Raw genomic sequence first — 20,643 nt, 5'->3', positions numbered from 1 at the left:
AGCGGGGCGGGGGCGGGGAGGGGGGAACCATTTTAACCCTTGAACGTTTTCGGAGGCGCAACCCGGCATCCCGCAGGTTTATCTGGCTGTAAAAAAAAAAAAAAAAAAACCAACAACAACAAAACAAACAAAAAAAAACACCAAAAACAAACAAAAAAAAAAAAAAAAAAAAACACAAAAAAACCACACCACCGCGCGTCGCGCAGCATTGACGTCTGGCGAGGCGGGCGGGGCGGCACCGGGAAGCGGAAGCGGGGCGGTCGGTGTCCGGGGTGCGGAAGCGTCTGGCGGCGCCGCTGCGTCGGTTCGACGGGGGCACCGGGGACCTCCGAGCACCGTCAGCCGCGGGTCTGCGCTCTCCTCTGCCGCCTCCTTCCCTGCCTCCACCGCGCCGCCATGGCGGGCGCCACCGGCAACCTGCAGGTAGAGCGCCGCCGGCCTTGCCGGGGGCCGCGGGCAGGAGGGGCCGGGGGTGCCCCCGCCGCCCGCCCGCCCGCCCGCCCGAGGGGTGCCCTGGGCCGGGCGCGGCAGGGAGCGCTGCCGCCCGCGGGGCCGGGCATGGCGGGAGGGCCGCGGGCTGGCGGCGGCCGGGGGCCTGGGCTCGGGGCCGGGGGCAGCAGGGCGGGTCAGCCCGTCGTGGGCGGCGGGGCCGGTGTCCGCCCGGGAAACGCTGGTGCCTCCTGCGGTCCAGCCGGAGGTTTTTCCGAGGACTACCGGCTGCAGGAAACCTTCACCTGCTCCGTTTTTCCGTTCGCCTCAGCCCGGGCAGGATAATGTGTTCTGTGGCTGGCTGGCAAAACACGCCCAGAAACGGATTGCCAAAAACAGTGATTTTTCTTTTCAGCTGTTTCCAGCCGTGATCATCTCTGTAAGCTCGGGACGGTCGCGTGCTGCTTGTCCTGGCAAAGCCAAGGGAGATAGCACAAGGTGTAGGAGAAGCAGGAGGAGAATGAAGCCTGTTTCAGCTGCCGTTCTTTTCGAGGGTGATGTTCACCCAACTGCGGTCTGACAAGCACAGTTTGTGCCTTGTAGCTAGTTAGAGCTGATGATCTAGTGCATGCAACCTTCTAGTCAGTTTTTTCCTGTTTGATAGTGGTGTCCTCCTTCACAGGAACAGGCTAAGATGCCAGCTGACGTAATGAAATACTAGAACTGATGATGTAATACCCGAGTAATAGTCTTCTGGGTATTGGCGGAAACAGGGTATCCCCAAACCAGTCAATACATGAACAGACTTCTGCCTGTTTTGGAGGAGCAGGGCTGCAAGATGCCCTGTTTCCTGACAGTTCTGTTTTAGCCGGTAGTCTTTGCCGTTTGTTCTTTGGATTTAGTGTCACGTGGATCACTGTCTTTTCCTGAATCCAGGACTCATTGGGCTGTTCTGTGGTAAAGGACTTGGGAACTTTAAGAAGAAAGTAACTTCTTATATGGGTTGGGTTTTTGCTCTTTTGCCGGATTTGTCTGGTGCGTAGAGGGACCTAACAGAGCCAGCATAAGGTGAGCAGCAAGGAGGGGACTGTCCATTTGTGTGTAGTAAACTGTTTATCCGCTCATGGCTTCTCCAAAAAGGAAAGTCAAAGTTCTTTTCCAAAGAAACAGATGCTTACAGTGCTCTGACACTTGTCACAACAGAGTGATAGAATCTGCTTTATTGGATTAGTGTTTTTAAGTCTGTTACTCTTGGACTTCAGGAAGAGCCGATGAGATGTTAACTTTGTTTCCAAGACAGCAACACAGAACAGTAGAATGAAGAGATTTTGCTGTTTCTTCTCTTATGGCTACTGTTTACTCGCTTTGTTTTGCCTGAAACACATCAGAGTGTCTGGATGGTGGCAAGAGCGTGCGCACTGGGATGTCTCATGAAAACTCCTCGGTGCAGTTGAAGCTCTCCACCTTGCCCCCTGAGATTACCACGATCAGTGTTAGCATACTAACGATGCTTAGGAAAAGAATTTGACAGTGTGGAATAACGTGTGGGGCTACAGGAGGTTTAGTTAGTGTTGGTTAACTCTGGCTAACCAGCTGCCTTTTTTAAACTTGTGTGAAATAGCTGTTCAAACTGACAGTTTTAATTGTCCTGAAGGTGGTATAGGCATTCCAAGGAGCAAAGTGTAATAAAAGGCAATAAGCACTTAAGAGCAAAGCAATAACGGTGATACCAACAAATCCACAGGCCAGTGTGTGCAATACCATGGATCGCAGTCAGTTTTATTTGAAACTTGCTCAACAAACAAATTAAAAACCCATCCATTACTTCTCCTAGAGCTTTTCTTGATGCTGATGATTTGGGTGTGTTTTCTAGCTAATGTGTTGGGTTTTTTTTCTCCCCACCTACTGGAGTGGTAACTAGAATTTCTCACTTGGATATCAAAAGCCTAAATCCTAGAGAAGCCAAACATAGTCAGGCTTTGAATCTGTCTTCCAGTGCAGGGTTGGAAAAGTGGTAGTGCTAGTTTCAGTGCACTGTAATCACGTACTTCCTGTGTTGACTCTGTTATTGACAGTTTACTGATGTCATAGCTCATAGTCCAAAGTGTCTGGGTCTGCGATGAAAACACTCAGAATGGCTTTCCGAATCTTTCCATGATGAATGCAAGGGATTGGTAAGGAAAACTGCATGGACAAATCAGTAGTAGTTCCAACTTAGTCCACAGAAACTTGTTCTTCTCACTTCCACTTCCTTGGGTGCTGGTCCATTTCAGCAGGCTGTTAATCACTGTTCATAAAAGAACAGAAATATTGTGTCACGTACAAAGCACCACCTAAGACTTGCAGTCGCCTTCAACTTTTTGGGGTAAACCCAAGCACAAATACAGGCTGGGTGGAGAATGGATTGAGAGCAGCATGGAGGAAAAGGACTTGGGAGTGATGGTGGATGAGAAGCTCAACATGAGCCGGCACCGTGCGCTGGCAGCCCAGAAATCCAACTGTGTCCTGGGCTGCATCCAAAGCAGCGTGGGCAGCAGGTCAAGGGAGGGGATTCTGCCCCTCTGCTCTGCTCTCCTGAGACCCCATCTGGAATACTGCGTTCAGCTCTGGGGTCCCCAACACAAGAAGGACATGGAGCTGCTGGAGCGAGTCCAGAGGAGGCCACGAAGATGGTCTGAGGACTGGAGCACCTCTGCTATGAGGACAGGCTGAGAGAGTTGGGGCTGTTCAGCCTGGAGAAGAGAAGGCTCCGGGGTGATCTTATAGCAGCTTTGCAGTACCTAAAGGGGCTACAGGAAAGCTGGAGAGGGGCTTTTTACAAGGTCGTGTAGTGATAGCACACGGGGCAATGGATTTAAACTGGATGAGGGCAGATTTGGTTTGGATATAAGGAAGAAATTTTTCACTCAGAGGGTGGTGAGGCACTGGCACAGGTTGCCCAGAGAAGTTGTAGCTGCCCCATCCCTGGAAGTGTTCAAGGCCAGGTTGGATGAGGCTTTGGGCAACCTGGTGTAGTGGAGGGTTTCCCTGCCCATGGCGGGGGGGTTGGAACTAGATGATCTTTGAGGTCCCTTCCAACCCAAATCATTCTATGATTCTAAATGTTGCAGAGCAGAAGGACTGGCGATCAAAAACCATCGGAGCAACAGCTTAAAATGTCTCTTCGATGATGCAAAACGCTCTCGCGCAGCACTTAATGATTTGCTTGTGTTACAGAAAGCAATAGACCTCGCTAGCAAGGCAGCGCAAGAAGATAAAGCAGGAAACTATGAGGAAGCCTTCCGCTTGTACCAGCACGCTGTGCAGTATTTTCTCCATGTTGTCAAATGTAAGTGTCATGGTTTGGATGGTCAAGAAGCGTTGAGGAGTCAAATTGCTCTTACGTTGACATCAGTATTTAAATTTTTGCTTTCATAGTCGGTTGAAACTTGCTAATTGTGGTTTGACTGAGGTCGTGTACTCGGCAGCTGTTGCCTTTGCTGTGTTGTCTGCTCATAAGAAATGAGATTACTTTTTACTTGTGCCTTGTTTTCGGGTTTTTTGGGACAGGGAGGCAGGGGTTTGCTGTCTCTCCTCTCAACTTGTGTAGTGGTGTTTCAGACTGGCCACTGCGCATGAGGAAATGGGACAATAAGCACAGGGACCCCTGTATTTCTGTTGTGCTGACAACCACGTGCTCCACAAGAAGCCTTTGTTGTATCTACAGAGCGTGTTTTGCTCCTTAGATACCTCTCTGCTGGCATTTTTTACTCCGTAATGTCATAGTCTTGCTGTTCATCTCGACCAGCCAAATGCTGGATTTGCATGTTGCAATTTTAATTCAGTTGCCATATTCTCATTGTTATTATTTTATGGCTTTTTTTTCCACACTTATTTACACTTTTTGCATCATGTCCAGTGTTTGTGTGCAAGGAGCGGGCTTTCGAAACGTAGGTACAGCCCTAACCTGAGCGAGCTGGGGTTGCTCACCTGGCAGAAGTGCACTTACACATCTCTCTACTATTTTCTTTCTGGTCAGTTAGGATAATTTGTGTTTATCACTTCCCATCTGTTTATCTCTCGTGGACTTTTTCAGAATATCGCTGTTTTTAACAGAACTGATGTACTTTTTGAAACTTAACACATTAATGTTAAATTTTGATTGTTGATTTGAAATACTGTAATAGTGACTAAGAGAACAGTGTGGCTGTTGAACCACGCCGAACTCTTTTGGATGTTTTATGTCATTTTCTTCCTTATGATGTGAACATCTTTTTAAAATTAGCAGGCTGTGGAAAAATAAAGTAGGTTTCTAAATAAAAATTGCTTAGCACAAGCAGCTTCTTGATGAGCTATTTTAGAAAATGAGTTATTAAGGCAATGTATAGCAGCATGAAAGGCTGACAGAAAAACTTCCAGTGCCATTGTCCTTAATCCTTTACAGTCAAATTTTAAGCCAAAGCAATATTCAAGTGTGTATTTGACTTCTGGTAGATGATTACATCCTTCCTGTCACTTCTTTCCATGGTACAGTGGAAAAATAAGTAGTTGAGGTGTTTGGTTACGTGGTGAGCCCTGAGAGAGGTATATTGTTAAGATACAAAGAAGTCAGATTTAGTCTTGTTTTCTGATTGATGCACATGTGTTTTGCTGTTAACAAAGCATTCTTTCTCTTCAAACTCTTAGATGAAGCACAGGGTGATAAAGCAAAACAGAGCATTAGAATGAAATGTACAGAATACTTGGACAGAGCAGAAAAGCTGAAAGAATATCTGAAAAAGAAAGAAAAAACTGCACCAAAACCAGTTAAAGAGTCGGGTCCTACTGATGGAAAAGGGTATGTTTTTGGAGAAGGTAAAGCAAAATACTTCCTGAACTAAGCTTGTTCTAAGATTCAGCTCTTCAAAGATCATTTTCACTAGTGTTTTTGAAATGCTTCAGATGGACTACTAATGCTGAAATACAGTGGGCTAATAAAAGAAAAATGATGTGAATTAGCATCCCAGGCATTTCTGTGCTGGGTTACTAAGACGTGCCAACACTTGTGTAGGAAATTCACTGATGAGTGAAAGCTGTTTCAAATTAACACCTGCTTGTCAGACTTAATGGCAATGAACCTGATGACCCTTAAAATTTTGCTACATTTAATACTTAACTAGAGAATAAATTCCAGCCAATAGTTACTGAGTTTGATCTGTCTCACAGTTGAGAAGAGGTGCAACGTAAGATGAGCTGAATAACACTAGTGCCTTGCTGCTGCCTCATCCCTCCACTGCTTTCCTTTTATTAGTTTGGTTTTTCATTTTGTGTATCAGAGCTGAACAAACAGAACCTCTTTTGCATTTGCTACTGCATTTCTTGGGATACGAGAGGGGAAGGATTCTGGTGGGATTGCCCTTTTTAGCAGTCCTGAACAGCTAGAGTTACTCAGTTGTCTCTTGAAACTTCACCTGATTTTTCAGTCTCCATCATTGTCTACTTGTCTCATCAGGTTTATTTTTTTGAGCTGTACTGTGTTCTGCTGGTTTATAATAGAAGGAGTTGGGTACGTGTATTTTCATGACCTCCACTCCAGTTGTTCACTATCTGCTCTCTTTTATTCCTCCTTTAACTTCCAGTTTCCTTTGCTCTGACAAGAGGAGGGTGTAGAGTTTCATAGTACTCAATGGGATTGACCAAGTCCTGTTGCAATTCCAGATAGGGGATAAGTGCCAGTGTCTAAAAATAAACCATTTTAGCACTTCCATGTTCCTCGATACAAGGACTTTTGTTGCCTAGAGGCTGGCTCAAAGCATGTAGAAATGTGTTAAAAGGGCTTAGACCCATAAGTGGAAGTTGAAAGGGTGAGGAGGGTGGATTAGAAAGAACATGGTGTAGAAAAGCAGGAGTACAATGATGTAAACTTGTGGACATCTGAAAGCATCTCATGGTTTCTTTCATTCCTCAGACTGATGTTTTTTCTGCCTTTTGCATTCTGATTTTTATCCTAAACCAGCAGTCTCTGTTATTGTATTTCAACTTTTTTTTCTTGTTTCCAAATCAGGAATGACAGCGATGGGGAAGGGGAGTCAGAAGATCCTGAAAAAAAGAAGCTACAGAATCAACTTCAAGGTAATTTTGAAGCATCCTTTTCTTTAAATAAAAGTCAAACAAATTCTATATTTTTGCCACCTAAATGTTACAGATAAACTTACTGTCTGTAAGTGGCTCAACTAGTATGTATTCTTCACATACAAAAGCATAGTCTTTATGGAAGTATGGGGTTTTGTGCCATGAAATTACACAGTCACTATGTTGAAATTTATCTCCTGTACTCTCCTATATTTTAAAATGACAGGAAAGTTATGAGCATTGGACTCTGTGGCGAAAAGAGACTCGGCTACAAGGTTCAAGCAAACGGTTTATTTGCACTGCGCTTACAGGTTTAACTGGAAGGGTCAAGCAAACAATTCACTTGAACTGCACTTGCAGATTCAGTATGCCACTATTGCAGGTTTTTGTGGATACAATGGAGGAATGCACTGTCACAATTTAAAAATAAAATATACAAGTCAAGACAAAATAATTTGTAGCACATCGGACTAACCAATCCGTAGTCTGAAGAGAAGGCTAAATTACAGCTCAGGTGGCTAAAATCAAGCTGAACTTGTTGATTGAGCAAGATGAGATTTGGTGATAAACCTTGAGAGAACATGGCTAGACTAAGAAGATGCTTCTTCTGCAGCTAAGCAGCTCCATACAACCTTTCTGATGCTTTCAGCCCTAGCTCTCAAAGGTCTTTACCGTTAGATGGTCTGATTGTGTGCTGCACATGTGGAGATACCCAACAAGTTACTTCATCTGCTGGACAATCTGATAAATCCTGGGCTAGTGCAGCTGTATGCAAATTTTTCAGGAAGTACAACGGTGGTTTAGTGAGGAGATGATGCCTGGGTACTCATCTGTGACTACTAAACACACTGTGTTTGCTCTTTAGTTATGGACTAGCGTTGACCATTGCAGGAATTCTACTAACTCTCGAGTATTCTGGTTATCTGTGGTTTATTGTGGTGAAACAGTGTGACAGATTTCTGTAGAAATAACATCAATTTGGCTAACAGTAGTCAGTGATTATATCTACTTAAAAATGCCTCGTTTTTATTCAGTAGAGACATGGGCATAGATTTCTTCCTTTTTTCTTTTTTTTTTTTTCCACCCAAAACAGAAGTTATTGAAGTTATTGTGAAGAGATACGTGTGTCACTCATTTATACAATATTTTCTTCTAGGAGCAATTGTTATGGAGCGACCAAATGTAAAATGGAGCGATGTTGCTGGCCTCGAAGGTGCCAAAGAAGCACTTAAAGAAGCCGTGATCTTGCCCATTAAATTTCCACACCTGTTTACAGGTCAGAATCACAGCATTTATGTGCTATTGGCCAGTCAGGACTGGCACCGAGGTCTGGGAAGTGTGTTACACTGATGTATCAGGGACTCACGCTGAGCTCTTGGCAAAGAGATTGTGATCCATCTGACAGAAATTTCATGAGTAGATGTAGAAAACCTCTGAGTAAATGAGAGTGGCTTCATCAGAAAAACAGGTTCAGTCTTTCTGCGGTATATTGAAGACTACTGGTTTCTCTTTTTCAGGAAAGAGAACACCCTGGAGAGGGATTCTCCTCTTTGGACCACCAGGAACAGGGAAGTCTTATTTAGCGAAAGCTGTGGCGACAGAAGCAAACAACTCTACCTTCTTCTCAGTGTCTTCCTCTGACCTTGTCTCAAAGTGGTTAGGAGAAAGTGAAAAGTAAGTTGGAGTTGCCAGACTTCCAGGAAAACATTGGCAAGAAGAAATGAATATAGAGCTAGATAAGTTGCTGTAAAAAAATCGAATTTAAAGGAAGGGTCATGTCTTTCTAAAAACAAACTTTAGGGGTTTCTATGCTTCATGCTGCAGTGCCATGTAAAGATGTCAACGTGCGCAGTATTTTGTGCTGCTGCAGCTGGACCTGTCTTCAGTGCTCAAGATAGTTTTGAAAACTAGCTCAGAAAGGTTTTGGGAGCACCATGGAATTCATTCTCCTTCCAAACTCAGCTGTTACTGCACACTACGTTAGTCTGAAGTGTTGGGGTACTCTGCCTCTTGGCATCTTTCTGCTCATTTGTCCTAGCAGCTGTGCCAGTAACACGTAGCATTTCTTTGTCCGTACGGAGGTGGGTTTTTTTCATCCTGATTTCAAACAAAACCTGGAAGACATAAGAGACTTGCAAAAATAGGTTGAAGGAGAGTAGCAGCCATGAAAGAAAGTTTCATGGTTGCCCATGCTAACTCTTGGTTTGTTACTATGTGAAGAAGACCAAGCAGCCTGAAGTGACGTGTTGGCTGCAGTCTGGAAGTGCAGGAATTTGTCCATTAAGGCTCCTAATGAAGATTTCCCAATTTAAGAAAACCTCTGGGTTTGTTGTACAGAAAATACTTTCGTCTGATGATGAGCATACTTGTCAAAACCATTGTTTAATAGTTCGAAGTGTGGGACAACTGAGGAACGCTATTTAAAGTTGATAGGATGAAGAAGAATGGCTATCAGATAAAGTGTTTGAACTGTTTTTTTTCCCTCAAAAGCTGGAAACATTCAGCTGCCTTTCTTTTACAAAAGGAATACAGAACTGGAGTCCAGCTTGCCTTTTTTTCTGTTTGACTTCATTTGAGATTATTGCCTGAGATTTAGTGCTGGTAATGTGAAGAATTCCCCAGCCAGTTCCTATTTATTTCCTTTTAAACTTAGTAAAATGTGTTAATAAGATATGGTTAGGTGTCGGGTTCCTTGTTTCTTTTTCAAACCAACTTTTCTTGTCATATAAAAAGTATTTACTAAAGTTGTATAAAGTAAATACACACATTATTTCTTACAAAATCTCTAGATTTAATCTGATTAGGTTACAAATGCTAAAGAAAAGAAAGCCATGTTCTTTTGAATCTGTCTAGATTTGGTATAGTCCAGGCTGTCTTGTATAAAAATAAACCAAAAAAGGACGTTTTCCTTGCAAAACTGTGCCTGGAGTATTCTAAAATGTTTTGCCTCCCTTTATGCTGGGCTGTCAGTGTAACCACTGAGTATTGGAGCTGGAAGAATGTTGTATCTTTGAGTAGCTTTATGTTAATACTTTTCTATTTTTACCTTTATGGGAAGTGACTGTATCATAATCTTAAGCTATGTGTTTTTACTGATGTAATCATTAAGATAACTGACGCCGTTTCCTCTTTTTAGATTAGTGAAGAACTTGTTCCAGCTGGCCAGAGAAAACAAACCTTCTATCATCTTCATTGATGAGATAGATTCCCTCTGTGGCTCAAGAAGTGAAAATGAAAGTGAGGCTGCTAGACGGATAAAAACAGAATTTCTAGTCCAGATGCAAGGTAAGTTTATTTAGTTTTCAGAATCAGTCTTACATCTTTAGTTTTCAGAATCAGGAATTAAGATACATATTTTAAGCGTAGCTTGCATGAGAACACTAAAATGATCTGCAGTTCCACCCTAATAAATTTTGACAACGTTTTTAAAGTCTCTGTTTATCACCTAAGCAGTAAAATTATTTCTGCCCTGATATAGGGGTTGGTGTTGACAATGAAGGAATCTTGGTCTTAGGAGCGACAAACATCCCCTGGGTTTTGGATTCTGCTATCAGGAGAAGGTATGATGGCATTTTTTTCATGGTATGAAATTCGCAGCTGTTGTCAGGGTTCAGTCTGAGACTACTTGAGGTGGTAACCCAGCTCGTGTTTGCAGACATGGGTGATGTTCTGCAACTCAATTCTGTGCGACGGACTGAGCCAAACTAATAGCCCTTTGTCCCTTTCAGGAGGTAGGTTGTTCACTCGTATATTGGCCCTGTAGTTTCTTTGATCTCCTGGTTTGTGCTTGAGCAAGCAGAAGACTATTCTGTTTCCTTGCTGGATGGCTTTCTGGTGGGCTTGGGGGACAAGTTAGAAAACACACACCTCAGAAGGGCAAGAGCGGGTATAGCTTACTTTTTCAGCTCTTAACAAACTGTTGGGTAGCTTGAGTTCTTCCATGGAAATACAGCCTTGTGCTACACGAAACACTATGTTTCTCTACTGGTCAGGCATAATTTGTGATCTTTCAGTGCATGTTTTAATTGCTGTTTTGTAGATAAAGGGCTTCCATACCTGTACCCGATTAGCTGGATCTTTCTTTGAGCTGCAGAGCAGCAGAGGACAAATACAGCTGTGTGACACATATGGTTATGTTGCAATGAGGACACAGCTTGGATAATGGTCGTTTTTGTAGGCTAAAGAAACATTACTTTTTTGTGACTGTGACGGTCACTGACTTTTATTTATATACTTAATTCAAGCTGGCCATATTTTGGAGGTTGGACCTGGTGACCTCCAGAGGTCACTTCTAACCTGTATGACTATAGTTTTGTTGAGACAGATTTAGAGGTGAACATGTTGCTTGAAATCTCAAGTCATTCTTGAAACTCCAGCTCTGGGGTCCACAGTACAAGACAGATATGGACCTGATAGAGTGGGCCAGAAGGGGCCCATGAAAATGGATCCAAGGACTGGAACACCTCTCCTGTGAAGAAAGGCTGAGAGAGTTGAGGTTGTTCAGCCTGAAGAAAAGAAGGCTCTGGGGAAACCTTCTGGCAGCCTCCCAGTATATAAAGGGGGCTTAATAAGAAAGATGGAGAGATGTTTGAGGACTTTTTTACAGAGGCCTGTAGTGACAGGGCAAGGGGCAACAGTTTTAAACTGAGAGAGGGTAAGTTTAGATTGGACATAAGGAAGAATTTTTTTGCAATGTGGGCAGTGAGGTGCTGGAACAGGTTGCCCAGAGAAGTTAGGGATGTTCCATCGTTGGAAATGTTCATGGTCAGGTTGGACGGAGCTTTGTGCAACCTGATCTAGTGGAAGATGCCTCTGCCCACAGAAGAGGGGTTGGACTAGATAACCTCTAAAGGTCCCTCCCAACACAAACCATTCTCTGATTCTGTGTAGTGGGAAAGAGTAGCTCTCTAACTCTTGTCCATAAGACTTAAAGGAACTTGTACAACAATGGCAGTAATCAAATTAATTTTTCATGGATTTGGCCGACTTTGTCATGTATATCAAGTTAATTGTGTTCTACAGAATTTGGAATCGCTTTTATTTTGTTGGTGGGAGGTAATCCCCACTGTGAGAACAGATGCTGCTTCACAGGAAGAACTGCAGTTATCAACATTTTCTATTAACTGGATTGAGAATGTGACTTCAATTTGCTTCCAACTATGAAGTTTTCTTTAGTTTAGTTGGAGACTGTAGAAAGTGGTTGTGTCAGTTTGTTATCAGGCGGTTCTTTCTTTGAGCGTGAAAGCTTTTTCCCCTTCAGTTTTTACTTTTAAAACACAAACTCTGCTGGAGACAATCTGAAAAAATTTCAGTCTGAAGAGATGATCTTTGTCACGAAAAGGAAGTAGTTCTTATATTCTGGATGTTAGCTTCTGCTAGCTACAGTATTATTTATGACAACAGGTTGTTGAATATTTGCCTTATTATTTTAAAAAGATTTATAATACTGAAGCTACTTCTTTCTAATATTGTTAGGAACAAACTATATACTTACTTGCATACACTTCTTTCCACCATGCACCTGCATGAGCTAGCATCTGCGGAACATTTGGGTTTTTTTCTTTTTTTACACCAGGTTTGAGAAGCGTATTTATATTCCTTTACCCGAAGACCATGCCAGGGCTGCAATGTTCAAAGTTCACCTTGGTTCAACTCCAAATCTCCTAACAGAATCGGATTATCGAGAGCTTGGAAAGAGAACTGATGGCTATTCTGGTGCAGATATAAGCATCATTGTACGAGATGCGCTAATGCAACCTGTTCGAAAAGTGCAATCAGCTACTCACTTTAAAAAAGTAAGTAGAAATCAAAAATTCCTTGAATTCTTTAATCACTGAGGACTATCTTCATTTGAAAATTCCCTGCAAGTAAACTGAATTTAGTTTGGGTAATATTGCATGTTTATGAATGTCTTTTTTTATCAGTCAGAGAGAACTTGAGTAATCCTCCTCTCTTTCTTCCTTCCCCCACCCTCCCACGCCTCCCCCTAGTCCTGCCATAAATCTGATGGAGTTATTTTCTGGGTATTCATGCCATGTAATCCAAGCTCTGGTGACTCTTCATGTCTCTAGGTAATGTTAAAAGTATTCAATTACAAGTTTGACTTGAAGAGGTGCTCTTTCTATAGGTGAAGTTATATGGTTCTTCATTAAATCTGGGAATGCTTTTTTTCCCCTGGAGAATTCGCATATACAGGTCTTGTTCAATTAAATTCATTGTTCTCTGTAAACTCTTAAGCTCTTAAAAGGAAAAAAGAACAAAAGTGTGGTAATGTTATCCATGGCTATAAACAGAGTTCCAAATACATACAATGTCTGTCGGTTAAAGGAAATTATATTTTTCCTGGGTAGTATTTTTTTAGGCTAGACCCAGACTAAAAGTATTTTTTGTTTACATTTTTACTGCAAAATTTGATTTTACAGAAATTCCTGTATCTTGAGTGAAGGTGGGTCAAGGTATTCTGCAGAGGTTTTTGCTACTGTAAAGGGAAGCTTTCATTTTGTTGCTCCTTAGAAGAGTAGGTGTGGGGTTGGATAAGGTAGGAAAAATTTCAGATCCTAAGCTGTCAAGAGATACCTACCATGTAACTTGTGTTGGCAAGTTGTTGCCAACTTGTTCTTGGTCCTGTCAGTTACAATTACAATTTTTTTACCAGTAACTCAGACTGGCATAAAAGGGTTAAGGGCCCTAAACTGAACAGCTACAGTTATTTTGAATTGAAGATGGGCTTTTTTCTTCCATGTAGTTTCTTCCAAGGAACACATTCAGCTTAAGATTCATAGAGAAGGAAACACTTAATCCAATATGGTCCAGAATATGAGAGGACTACATCAGTTTCCAGAGTCTGCACTGGGGAAACCTTGTTCAACTTTGTAGTTATTAAAATAAAACTGCAGCCTTCCATTTTGGTAAGGGGGAAAAAAAAACCCACACAAACATTTTAAGGGTTTTTGAGGAGCTTTTCCCAGTTCAAAACCAAAATGAGTATTTTGGAACACTGATTTGATAAGTTTCTTCTGGGAGCAACTCAGCAGCAACACTGTGATGTAAACTGTATTCATTTAAAAAAAAGCAGCTGTTTTGATACACCAAGGATTTTTCTAGATGCTTCCTTCCCTTCAGCAGTGATGCCTCAAGTATTTATTGAAGTATTTATTGACTTTAAGTGACAGTGACACTTCTGACTGAAGAGCTGCTACCTTTTAGCCTTTCATTCAAGTTTGGAAGACTAAGGCATGTCTCGGACTACCATGAAGCAATGAAATAACCTCAGCTGCCACAGTTTGTGGAGCAACCCAGAAGCAATTCTTGCCTCTTATCTCCTTTTGCCCCCAAAAAGTGAAAGAAAAAACCCCACAACTTCAGTACTTCGAGGGCTCTGACATAAACCAAGTTGATTCCACTTGTGCTGTTAGTACTTCAGTTGGATGCGATTTCCTATTTTTATAAACAAAATCTTAATTATTTGCATCATAGCAGACAACTTGCCCCAGTTAAATAGTGCTTTCCTCAATTATTACTAACTCAGTGTAAACCATTCCTTGCCCTATGTGGTGATACAGGTTTTGGATGCCCCATCCCTGAAAGTGTTCAAGGCCAGGTTGGATGAGGCTTTGGGCAACCTGGTGTAGTGGAGGGTGTCCCTGCCCATGGCAGGGGGGTTGGAACTGGATGGTCTTTGAGGTCCCTTCCAACCCAAACCATTCTGTGATTCTATGGTTTTGAATATGACAATCTGTGTGTGCTCTTCAGCATTGTGCTTTAAATGCAGTTTGGAAGAGCAAATCCAGTTCTGGGCTGTTAAAAGTAGCTCTTTCAATCCTGGCATGTGTTTTGAGTTCCTGTGGATGCGTGATGCTTCAGATGAAGGAAAACAAAACTCTGGGTGTTGCAGAAAGGGAACAGACACCTGGTGCTGCTTTTTTGGGTCTGTCCATGTGTCTGGAAAAAAAGGCATCGTTTCTGTTCTCCCAGTAGGTGGCCCTGTTTTCTGTGGAGTGCTGCTGCAGTGGTGTCAGAAAAGGTGCTCAGAACTTTGCAGTGCAGGATGTCAAAGATTAAAAAGCCATCTCTGGCTTCCTGACTTGAGGGCCACTCAAGGATAAGTGCTGAGGAGTTTTCAGAAGGCTGTTAACCAGTTGATGAATGCACTCCTGAAGTGACCAAGGACTAGGAAGGGTGGTCTTCTCCAACTAGATTTCCTGGCGTGTTAGTTTTCCATGTAAATCCTTGACCTTAGGAGGAAGTGGCTGCCAGGCCTTGACCTGATGTGAATATAAGCATCTGGCTACAGCTGTGTGTTTTCCAAGTGGATGATGCTAGTACATGGATACAATTTCCCTTTCACAGGACATGTCTTCCTAAGGGGTGGGACACCTGTATAAAATCAAGGAATGGTTTCACTCTCAAGATGCAGTTCAGCTTCTGGGTTTTGTCTTTAAAATTATAACTCCTATAAACTGAGTATTTTCTTATTTTTAGGTAAAAGGACCATCAGTGTCTAACCCAGATACGATGGTAGATTTGTTCACCCCTTGCTCTCCAGGTGATCCTGAAGCCATAGAAATGACATGGATGGAGGTTCCAGGTGATAAATTACTGGAGCCTCAAGTTTCCATGGTAAGTTTTCTTTTGTAGTGTTTCTTTCTTGCTTTGCAGAACTCTGAAAAGACTTTAAGGTAAATAAAGGCTCTTTTTCAAATGGTTATGCAAGGCAATTGGATGAGTTGTTTGTTTTCAGAAATGCTGGACATACTGGGTCATGTTTGAATTCCCAACATACAGTGCTGCACTGCAGCACGCTTGTCAAAAAGCCAGCCCTCTACCCCTGATAAACATTTTCCTTACTGTTCCTGTCTGCTGGCATGCAGCTGCTGTCCTTTCACCCATACACAGCATCTGGCTCTTCCACTGATCTTTCACTTTTCTTTTATTCCTTTAAAACCTTCACAATCCCTGCCCCATGATATGCTTCCCTTCCCATCACTCCGTAGCATTAATATAGATACTGGGAAACAGCAAATTATAGTGAGTGTAGATTGGGAAGTGATGTGCTGTCAATATTGCCCATTCAAAAATGCAAGCATAAACAAGAAAATGTAAAAATGTGACGGATGTAATTGTTAGTTTTGGTTAAACTTCCTCACAGGTGGTGCAGCTCTTTCAGCTCTTTTCTTTGTGCGTGTTAAAATACTTGCTTTGGTCTAGGAAATAAAATATGCATTTTAAGACAAACTGAAATTTTAGTTCACTGTTTAAAAATAAAAAAAAAAAATGCTGGATGCTCATTATGTTTTGTTCCCCAAGAGAACAAAAGAAGATTCTGACTTTATGTACAATGTTTGAGGGAAGGACTTGATAGCAGATCTGTGCTGCTGTCAGTTCTGTGTGCCAACAAATGAAGGAAATAAATGAGTGTATTTCATGGGAATCCAAACCTCTAAACCAGTAGGCAGCGCTTTGTAAATATAACTTCAGAAAAGAATTTTCTGTGCATATTTGCACACTGAGGAAGCACAAAAGGATGTATGCAGGGGTAGGCCTGCCCTAAAACTTCTGCCTGCGTGGTCTAAGCAGATTTTTCATCAGTCTTTCCTGGAATTAAGCGTAACAACTCCTTGTGTGCTGCTCCTAACAGTACCTGGGCTCCGGTGCACTATCGTTGCGTAGGTGGTTGTTTCAGCGTCCAAAATCAGTTCTTGGCCTTAAAAAGACCAGGCTTTAATTCCTTCTGAGCAGGAGATCTCTAGTCTGATGAGACAAATCCGAAGTCTAGAAAATGATGATGTTAACTTTTGGTTTTACCCATAATTTTATAGTGATATGAAGAGTTTGGCATCTGCTTTTTTCAGTTGCCTTTGGCTAGGACTTTCTTTCTTCAGCTTTCTTGCCCCCTTTTATTAATGGTGTGTTTTAACTGCTGCTTTCACCTTCATAGACCTGCGATTTTTCTGAACTGGATTTTCTAGTATCTAAATATTTATCTAAGAAACTGACTGAATTGAAGAGACAGAAGTTACCAGTAACAAACAGTAAAACTTTGCTAGAGATGAATCACAAACTACTGTTCTGTGTTGTTGGACTATGAAGAGTCCATGGGAACATCTGATTGTTTTCCACTTTAAACTGCTGTAGGTAGAGATGAGTTGAAAATAGGAACTGGCAACAAAGGAAGTTCAGTTCTTTTCAGGAAAAAGAGATGAATAAAACTCGAGTAGATGAGTGGCTTAAACCTAAACCTGAGACTGTGGTTTAATTATTAAGAAAGTCACTGACAGTTGTCTTTCTTCACAGGGTTAAAATGCTGCCTCTGTGCACAAATGTTGAGGCATACTTAAGGTTTTGTGTAAATAAGAGGTCCTGTGGTCATCTTGTTTTAATGGGCTTTTTCATGCGTATTTGTCTTGGCAAGAAGATGTTAGCATTGGTACTCTGCTCCTTTCTGAAAAAACTTGTGTGGTTTATTGTGGTTTTTTATTCTGACAGGCTGATATGCTCAGGTCGCTCTCTAGCACAAAACCAACAGTTAATGAACAGGACCTGGAGAAGCTAAAGAAGTTTACAGAAGACTTTGGTCAGGAAGGCTAAACCAAAGATACACGTGGAGCATCAGAACTTTGTATTCTTTTGTCTTCATTGGTGGCACTTCAAGTAAATGCCAATAAAATCACTCCTTTCTTACTTTGCAGAAGGAATAGAAGGTACCTTTGCAAAGACCCTTAAGCTTTTGTATTGTATTGTTTTCCTCAGATGTCTCTTAAATGTCTTTTATTGAAAAATAATATGAAAATACAATTTTTAGGGTGAGACAGCAAAGTAATGTGGTAAAGTCTATTAAATACTAGAAAACTTTAAATGGCTAGTTCAATTTTAGATATTATATTAGACCTGGGTACAAGTGAGTTTTAAACTCCCAGTAGGCTCAAAAACTCCTTTTTTGAGGGGTGGAAGAGAACATATTTGTCGGGTGTTTTCAGTATCAATCAGCCTACGTGTTAATTCCTCTCATTTCATTTAGAAAAATGCAACAAAATTTGCTCATCAAGGATACTGCAAGTGTTGGTTTGCTATTAAAGTAAGAAAGAAAACACTGTGAGAATAAGACTACGTGGGCCAGTACTTTTTAAATCCTGATGGAACTGGTATTTGGCTTTTCCTGCTATGCTGTGTTCAAATTTTGCCTTAAACAGCAAGTGTTTGTTTTTAACTCTACTAGCCGATACACACGTGTCACTATGCAATTTAGCAAAAGTTTGTTAAATGTAAGTATCTCGGAAGGTTTTTTGCTCGCTGTTCTTGGTTTTGGTTTTGGTTTTTTTTTTTAAAAAAAAAAATTGAATTTACTTTCTGCAGGAGTTTGACTACAGTTAGAAAAAAGCATTAGTAATTCCCTGTAAGATTCCACGTCAAGGCTGGCAAGGTAGAGGTAGTCTTTGGAGGATGTATGGGAGGTATTTTGGGAAATAGCATACTTTCACATGCGAGGAGAGTATAACAGGTGACTTTCCAGTGATAAATTAACTCAGAACCCTACTGATAACTATTGCATATAGGTTACATCAATTTAGTGCTTAAACTTGGAGAGATGGCTGACACTCTAGCACAGAAGAAGCACTTCCATTGATCCTTTACTGAAGAACTCCAAATTGAGATGTGCCTGAATGTAACTTACAACACTACGGTGTCAGCATCGAGATTGTGCCTTGTAAGTTTGCACTGGCTGTAGATACGAAACATCATTAGGATACCTGGAATACTTTATGTTCCATTGTCATTGTACAACTCTATCCTGCGTGTGCTTTGTTTAATTTGCGTTAAAAGAAATTTGCACATTCCGTGTATGTATGTTGTATGTACATATACACATCTATGATCATCTTTTGGTGGGGTTTGCTTTCCTTTATGTACATATTTTGCGTACTTTAAAAATCATAGGATGGGTGAAATTTTGCTGGACTTGAAGTAAAATGTTATAGTACTCAAAGAACATCGCTGATGTATTTCTTCAGTGTTATGTTCAAGAATTTATTGCTTTTTTTTTTTTTTTTTTGGTTTTAGACTTTGGTTTCTATGTTTAACAGCTAAACAAAATAACGTAGTTAAAAATTATTTGATCTGGAAGGTGCTGAGATTTTGTTTACTAACATGATGAAACATTCTTTCCAAAATCATTTAGTTACACACAGCTTTACCTTTGTCTTACGTTGGAACATGTGAATCAGTGGACTGCAAATCTTTTCCTGGACCTTTGTAGGGGCAGAGGGAGAGGGGGCAGGAATTCCAGTGGAGGTGCATGCGACTATGGTTAGTAAACGTAATTCTAGTTGCAACAGGATTGCTTTTTTTTTAGTTGCCTCTTGTGAACTCTTTAAAAAGTGAGCCACGTACTGGTAGGGCTCTTGCTCAGAGGTTTGAAGCTACTATTGGAAGTACTTGTCTCTGGACCTTTTTAAAATGAGAGTCCGGACTGCAATCCTAAAATTCTCAGGAATTTTTTTTATGGTAGGCTGATTTGTCCTATGGGTTTTCATAAGCTTAACTGTGTGATCCCTTCTCTTTAATGTAGAACAATACCGTATGTTTTAAATTTACATCTTGCTGCTTGCTCAGTTGTGGGATGACATCTGTAACAGAAGCATTAATGTTTGATGTTTAAAGTTGTTTTTAGAAATATATTACAAATAAACATTGCTGCTTAGAATTGCAGCTACAAGGGCAACTTTTTGGCTTGCTGTCTTTGTAACACGGGAATAAATTAATACGTATCCCAGAGCTTCCTGGCTAAGTTATCCCAGAATAGATGATAGCCAAATGGGGGGCAGAGGGCGGGGGCTGCAAAACCACTTTTTAGTTTTCAGTGTTAATTGGAAATACTCTAAATTAAAGAATTTGTGAAAGATTGTGTTTGTTTTACGTAATCAAAGCCTCTGTAAATACTGGATGAATTAGTTGTGTGTTTTTCATAAGGTCTGATGTATGACTCATTTTTGGCTAGTTACCTTACAAATTTTTTTTTTCCTGACTTCTGGTGTTACTGCTTACTCTGACTGCAATATGGAAAAATGTCATTTTCTTTCCTTCCTGTTGGTAAAATTGTTTTGCAATTAAATCAGTTGTAGATGTGCTGCTTGTGTCTTTCACAGATGGTTTCTTCACATTGACATTAAATTTCGGATTTCCTGTCACGTGTGCTATACATCTCCATGTATATACTCAAAGAGTTAGAAAAGCTCAGTAAATTAACTTGTTATATTTTTTCCCTTGTTATTAACTTGTTATATTTTTATTTTTTTATGTTGCCTGACTCACCTAAAATTCCAGAGTCTTTGTTTCTTCCCCGATTTACCTGTCGGCTTTGTTTTGTTGTTCTCTAGCACAACAAAAACTGTACGAACCTCCTTTAAGTTTTTTCATTTGATTGATTTTGTTTTTCAAATTATCTGCTGGTCTTTGAATATGCTTTTGTTTAAATTAGTGGAGCAGAACACGTGTAGCTGAGGCAGATACTCTTGAATCAGCTTTTGTTCGTGCTCCTGTCTGTCAGGGGTGTTGGATCATAGTTTGCCTCTTTTTGTCAGCTGAAGCAAAAAAAAACCACGCTGCTGAATGTTCTCTGGTCAGACATTTTGATGTACTTTTTGCGTTTGTTTAGGCTTCTTCCTAATAACATGAAAAAATATCAGATTATATTATATCTGAGGATTATCTTGACAGGAAGCTTTTTAATAGTTCTGAGTTTATGGAAGTATGCAGGAAGATATTTATTTTGCTATTTACTCTTTCCTTCCTCCAGAATGACAAGCTCGTTTCATGATTGGCTTCCGTAGATGGTTTTGGTCTTAACCAGTTTCATCCTAGTAATCATGGTTGACTTAAAGCCATTCCCATAACTCACGTAAACTATGGCAAGAACTTGGCAGACTGTTTCCTACTGTGCTGCTTTTCCAACAGATACTTAATTCTTATCAAAACCTAGTTCCTTTCATTCTTGAGCAGGTAGCTCTTTTTGTAGCTCTTGTGGCACAGCTCCAGTACTTTCCCCTTTGATTTTTCCGTAGCTTTTTATTAAAAATATTTTAATCTAGTGATTTTATTCCACAGATCTTCTGTCGTCATAATTAGCCG

General features: G+C 41.1%; 1 protein-coding gene across 1 annotated transcript; it reads left to right on the top strand.

The window, feature by feature from the left end:
- Positions 1-306: 306 nt before the first annotated feature.
- VPS4B (vacuolar protein sorting 4 homolog B) lies at positions 307-19,664 on the top strand. The gene is made up of 11 exons (XM_086608962.1): positions 307-423; positions 3,646-3,757; positions 5,095-5,245; positions 6,452-6,519; positions 7,676-7,795; positions 8,037-8,193; positions 9,656-9,804; positions 9,998-10,079; positions 12,095-12,314; positions 15,001-15,138; positions 17,005-19,664. The coding sequence occupies exons 1-11, from the start codon at positions 397-399 to the stop codon at positions 17,104-17,106; spliced, it is 1,326 nt and encodes a 441-aa protein (XP_086465088.1). The 5' UTR covers positions 307-396; the 3' UTR covers positions 17,107-19,664.
- The last annotated feature ends 979 nt before the right edge of the window (positions 19,665-20,643 follow it).

This window comes from Tauraco erythrolophus, chromosome 3 (genome assembly GCF_009769465.1).
Source record: "Tauraco erythrolophus isolate bTauEry1 chromosome 3, bTauEry1.pri, whole genome shotgun sequence".
Classification (NCBI taxonomy): Eukaryota; Metazoa; Chordata; class Aves; order Musophagiformes; family Musophagidae; genus Tauraco; species Tauraco erythrolophus.
Note: the sequence above shows the minus strand (reverse complement) of the source record. Positions and strands in the feature narration are given on the sequence as shown.